This window comes from Impatiens glandulifera, unplaced genomic scaffold (assembly GCF_907164915.1).
Source record: "Impatiens glandulifera unplaced genomic scaffold, dImpGla2.1, whole genome shotgun sequence".
NCBI classification, from domain to species: Eukaryota; Viridiplantae; Streptophyta; class Magnoliopsida; order Ericales; family Balsaminaceae; genus Impatiens; species Impatiens glandulifera.
Window position 1 is genome coordinate 140,104 of NW_025919337.1, and position 6,189 is coordinate 146,292.

At 34.0% G+C, this 6,189-nt stretch overlaps 1 protein-coding gene across 1 annotated transcript; it reads left to right on the forward strand.

The window, feature by feature from the left end:
- Window positions 1–1,405: 1,405 nt before the first annotated feature.
- Window positions 1,406–5,774, forward strand: LOC124917814 (protein argonaute MEL1-like). The gene is made up of 22 exons (XM_047458118.1): window positions 1,406–1,605; window positions 1,682–1,831; window positions 1,923–2,056; window positions 2,129–2,238; window positions 2,335–2,343; window positions 2,419–2,522; window positions 2,615–2,753; window positions 2,866–2,982; window positions 3,086–3,193; window positions 3,268–3,327; window positions 3,429–3,548; window positions 3,638–3,809; window positions 3,886–4,007; window positions 4,116–4,253; window positions 4,333–4,475; window positions 4,573–4,635; window positions 4,716–4,779; window positions 4,869–5,004; window positions 5,090–5,163; window positions 5,254–5,348; window positions 5,430–5,461; window positions 5,551–5,774. The coding sequence occupies exons 1-22, from the start codon at window positions 1,454–1,456 to the stop codon at window positions 5,772–5,774; spliced, it is 2,466 nt and encodes an 821-aa protein (XP_047314074.1). The 5' UTR covers window positions 1,406–1,453.
- Window positions 5,775–6,189: the final 415 nt, after the last annotated feature.

Here is a 6,189-nt window from a genome sequence, read left to right on the forward strand (position 1 = left end):
TTTACTTATTTATTTTTCAAACATTTTAAAAATTATTTTAATTAAATATAAACAGATTTTATTTTATTTTTTACTTTAATAAATTTTAAAAATGATTGTGATAATATTATGACAATATTATTCTTAAAATGGTAAATTATCTAAATTAACAAAATTTTATAATTTAAAAAAGTTTATGTAATATGATTTACAAATTTAATTAATAAAAAAATATTTTTTTCTTATCTTTTCATCTAATTTTCACTAAAATATATTTAATAATTTCAATTATATTCTTTTAATAAATAAAAATTTAAAAAATTAACTGTTTTTATGACCTTTATATTAATATGATTTTTTTCTATGATTTTAATAATTTTCACGGTAAAAAAAAATAAAAAGAATTATTGTAATATAATATAATCTATAAATTTGATAAAAAAAAGTTTATTTTATTTTATTTTTTTATTTATATTTTACTTAAACAGATTTTAATTATAAATTTTATAATAAATTCAAATAAATCTCTTTTAACTTTTTAAGTATTACAAGAAAATCTTACTTTTCTATAAAGAAATCTAACTTTTTTATTTACATTTTAGATTATTTTAATTTACATTTTATAAATCTCTTTTAACTTTTTATTACTTTTTTAGAAAAAAATCTAAAGATTATTTTTTAAAATATAGACCTATAGATTATTTTCTAAATATGGACAAAAACATATTAATTTTTTTTTTAATTATTTGTATATATATTTCCCTCCATTCTTCTTCATTTCAGTACCTGTATTTTCAAACACAACTCATCCTCTAGTTTTCTTTCTCTCATTCACAGTTCAATCGAATACCTATTCACTTTTTTTTTGCAAAAATGTCTGGAAGAATTGGAGGACGCGGAGGTCTAAGAGGTCAATTTGACCGTACTGATCAGCCTTTACCGCAAGCCGGACGTGGACGTGGACGCTTTGGAGGAGGAAGAGGTCAATCAGACCGCACCGATCAACTTTTACCGCAATCCAGACATGGACTTGGACGCGTCGGAGGAGAAAGAGGTCCATACCGCTCCTACGTACCTGTACTGTCCTCTGCCTCTTCTTCATCTGCAGATTCCTTAGCTGCAGATGTGGAAATGAAGCTTAACTTAGCTTCACTTTCTAGAGCTGTTGAGACTCTGCAAAAGTTGTCCCCCACTTTTGAGACTCGGTCTCTTACACCTTTGACCGCGACAACCAGACTACCGGATAGACCAGGTTTGGGTAGAGCCGGTAAGAAGATCTCAGTCCGAACCAACCATTTTCCAGTTCAATCAACTGGACGTGATGTATTTCATTACGATGTGAGTGTATATTATTTGATCGACTCTTGTCATTTTGTTTTTCATGTGTTTCTTTTGTTTATGTAATCTTTACAATTAAAATGTACAGGTCACAATCACTCCAGAGGTGACATTGAAGAAAGTATGCAGGGACGTCATGAATACTTTGATCGACTCTAACATGGAGTCGTATCTGGGGAATCGGTTGCCTGCATATGATGGAAGCAAAAACATTTACAGCTTGGGGCCACTTCCCTTTCAGTCCAAGGACTTCCCGGTGAAACTACTTAAAAAGGATGGAAATAGAAGGTGACTTTTTAGTGTTTAAAATTGCTTAATGTTTCAGATTTGACTTGAAATTAACAATGGATCTTTCTCGACGCAGGAAGGAGAGTCACTTCAATGTGGCAATTAAGTTTGCTGCTAAAGTTGATCTGTATCAACTTCAAGCATTCTTACATAGGAAGCAAGGGAATCTTCCTCATGAGACATTGCAATCTCTTGAGATAGTTCTCCTAGCAACTCCTTCGGTTATGTAAGAACATCATTTTATGCTTCAATTCGTTTCCTTTATCATAATGTGTTTTTTCTTTTGTTTACCAAATTGAAATACAATTTTGTTGCAGGTACACTGTTGTTGAAAGGTCATTCTTTTCACCAAGACTTGGTGCAAAGGGGAAATTGGATGGTGGCCTTGAGTATTGGCAAGGGTTCTACCAAAGCCTACGACCAACTCAAATGGGGCTCTCGCTGAATATTGGTATGTAGCTTTAGTACCCCATAAACATGTTTTACATTTGTACTAACTCAGCATCTAATTTTTATTTTTTAGATATATCAGCAAGGGCTTTTTTTGACCCCATCCTCGTGACAGAATTTATTCAGCAGTATCTTCACATCGGAGATCTGTCCAGGCCATTATCTGATCAAGACTGTAAGAAAGTAAGTTTCAACTTTATCTTAGATTTGTATGAATGTTTGAGTGTAAACTTAACAATGATCATAACTCACTTAAATGTGTTAATATTCTTTTTTCAGATTCTGAAGGTCTTGTATGAATGTTTGAGTGTAAACTTAACAATGATCATAACTCACTTAAATGTGTTAATATTCTTTTTTCAGATTCTGAAGGTCTTGAAAGGTGTGACTGTGAAAACGACTCACCTGAAGAATGTCATGAGCAAAAAGATAGTTCGTCTATCTCAACAACCAATTGGTGAACTGATGTAAGTTATTTTTGCATACGATCATATCTTGTTTAAATCTATTTTCTCTTTCCAACTGTCCGTTCTCACTTTTCAATCTTGCTCTTGTATAGGTTCACGTGTGATGACGGTGTTCAAAAGAAGTATGTGGTCCAATACTACTTAGAAAGGTACCGTATCACACTTAGGTATCCTTCCTTACCTGCAATGCAGTATGGAAGTGATTCCAAGCCTATTTATCTGCCATTGGAGGTACTTACTACTTGAACTGATCTTTATTTTATGCTATAGTCTTTATTTTCCTTAGTTACCTTTGTTTATTATTTTTCAAAAACTCATTTCCTTTATTTTGATGACACTGTAGCTGTGCAAAATCGTGGAGGGGCAGAGGTATACAAAGAAGTTGAATGAGAGGCAGGTAACCACTCTTTTGATGGCTACCTGTCAAAGACCAGTGCATAGGGAACAAAACATCAGACAGGTACTTTTGTATCCATGCATTTTGTATCTATTGAACCTAATCTTTCAATGTTTTTTTTATTTGTTAGTTATTTAGTCCTTTTATTGATAATTTTCTTCTCCAGATGGTCAGGCAAAACGATTACAACAATGACAAGTTCGTGAACGAATTTGGGTTGCATATACAGCCTGAACCTACAGTGGTTGAAGCAAGACTTCTTCCACCTCCTATGGTAATTCTTTAGTCTTGTAATTATTTGGTTTACGTTTCTAATCTTTAATAAAATTATTGCGCTGGTTATTGCAGCTCAAATATGATGGGTCACAAGAGGCTCCAAGTGTGGGGCAATGGAATATGTTGAACAAGGTATTGTTTTACTTGGATGTGTGCGCGCATACCACCTCCCATTTTATATTGTAGAGTAATCATTTGTCTTCTTTATGTTTAATATGTTCTTATTGTGGCAGAGAATGTTTAACGGGGCCAAGATAGATTTCTGGACCTGTGTCAACTTCTCAAAAATGAACCAAAATCAGGTTGGCCAGTTCTGTTGGGACTTGGTGCAAACGTGCATAAGTAAAGGGCTGGTATGTATTCTTTCCATCTCATCTCGAGCTTGTGCATCTTATATATCTTATGAGAACCTATCCTTAAGTGCATGAACTCTCTCTTGCAGAAATTCAATACAGAACCGCTGATTCCCATCCATTCAACCAATCATAAACACATTGGAAGGGCACTAACCAGCATCCACTTGCGATGTAATGAGAAGTTCACAAAGATGAAGGCAAAAGGCAGACATCTTCAGTTGTTGCTCGTCATATTGCCAGAAGTTTCTGGTTCATATGGTAACATTTTGAAGAATTATTTTAGTTAAGTGTATATATTGTGCAAACCTCCTAACTAACATTGTTGTTCTTACAGGGATCATTAAAAAGGTCTGTGAGACAGAATTGGGCATTGTCTCTCAATGCTGCCAGCCTAGGCATGTTCTTAAGAGGACTTTGCCGTATCTTGAAAATATCACTCTGAAGATTAACGTCAAGGCATGTTTTAACTTTTATAATGCTGTTAGAAAAGAAAGACTACAAGTTCTCAATTGAGTTGATAAATGTCATTCAACACATGCTAATTGAATGTTTGTTAAATGTCAGGCTGGAGGACGCAACACCGTGCTTGCGAGTGCGTTCGAGAGAAAATTGGATTTTGTCTCGGATATGCCCACCATCATCTTTGGCGCTGATGTCACTCATCCTGCTCCAGGAGAGGATTCAAGCTGTTCAATTGCAGCAGTAAGATGTGTTGATAATAGTTTGATTTTGTTTCTATCTACAATTATTGGGTTGTTAAAATGTAGGTTTATATTTTCAGGTGGTTGCTTCGATGGACTGGCCTGAGGTAACCACTTACAAAGGACTGGTCTCTGCTCAAAGGCATAGAGAGATAATCATCAGTGACCTCTATAAAGAGGTTGATGATCCTATAAGGGGGAGAGTTAAAAGTGGGATGATTAGGTAAAAACAAATATTACATACATATTTTTTTTCACTTATTTTTTTGTTTTTTTGTGGAAGTAAAAAATATCTTGTTTGATTTTTGGGGACTTTGTAGGGAGATGTTGATTTCGTTTATGCAGTCCACTGGTCATAAACCACATAGAATAATATTCTACAGGTAAAAATTGTATCTGCTCTTGCATTGTGCATTTTTGTGCTTAAATTAAGTTACTAATAATATATGTTGTTTAAATGCAGAGATGGTGTTAGCGATGGGCAATTCAGCCATGTTTTGCTCTATGAGGTTGATGCAATTCGGAAGGTAATTTTTACTTTTAATATGGCTATATATATATATGTGATTGTTGTTTTTATTGGTATGGTGAGTTGAAAAATACATGTTTGGTGCAGGCATGTTCTTCTCTGGAAGAAAATTACCTACCGAGGATCACATTTGTGGTTGTACAGAAGAGGCATCACACTCGCCTCTTCCCAATGACTCATGGCGACAGACATTCAACCGATCGGAGTGGAAATGTTTTGCCAGGTAATATTATTGGTTGTGGTTTGTAATTGGTAATGGGTTGGTTAATATAAATACTAAATCTGATTGATTGGATCTTCATATGTAGGTACGGTTGTTGATACAAAGATTTGTCATGTAAGGGAGTTTGACTTCTATCTATGCAGTCATTCGGGTATCCAGGTAACTACTAAAAAAAATTGATTAGATACTTTTTATTGGTTGAATATATATGAAGCAAGCACTAAGATATTTGGTAACAAACTGAAACAGGGAACAAGCCGGCCAACACATTACCATGTGTTGTTTGATGAGAATGACTTCAGTGCAGATGCATTGCAAGGACTCACTAACAGCTTGTGTTACACGTAAGTGGTGTCTTAATAGTTAATCCTAACCTATATTGTTGTAATTACGTAATACTAATTAATTTGGTGTTTCTTTTTCAGCTATGCGAGATGCACTAGATCGGTGTCTATAGGTTTGTCTTTCTAGCTAACTCAACAACTAAATTTATGTTATATGATCAATCAATCATTATTCTTATGGTTTGATTTCTTTGATGTGAAGTTCCTCCTGCTTACTATGCTCATCTTGCTGCGTGGAGGGCACGCTATTATATGGAAGGTTACATGGAAGGTGGCGTAGAAGGTGACGTGGACGGTGATGTGGAAGGAGATGGAGCTGATGTAGAATCCACTAGTGTCCGAGTGAACACAAGGGAAGGGGAGGCAGTTGTTCGGCCTTTACCTAATGTTATGGATAATGTAAAGCAATTTATGTTTTACTGCTGAACAACATTGTAATAAGATTTTTGTTGTAATATTAGTTTTTTATTGTTGTTGTTAAAGTATTAAATGATGGGTAGTTTAGATATGAAATAGGATGTATGTGTTAATAGTTTTGTAATTTTTATGGGGGGTTTTCTAGAAAAATTGTAACAATTTCATGACCCCTTTTAGGGACAAATATTGTTATAAAAGTTGTGTTTACAGTTAGTTTTTACTTGTTTCGTGTTTTTTATTTCCTTCTTTACTTTTATTAAGTTTTAACTCATGATTGATTAGGCTTTACATCAAAATATTTGTCAATTACATTACATTTTGATGGTATCTATATGTTTTAGTATTTAGTTTGGATGTGTCATCACCTTTTCCACTAAGGTTTTGGATTGCCGAATTCAGTAAGTCATCTCACATCTATATTGGA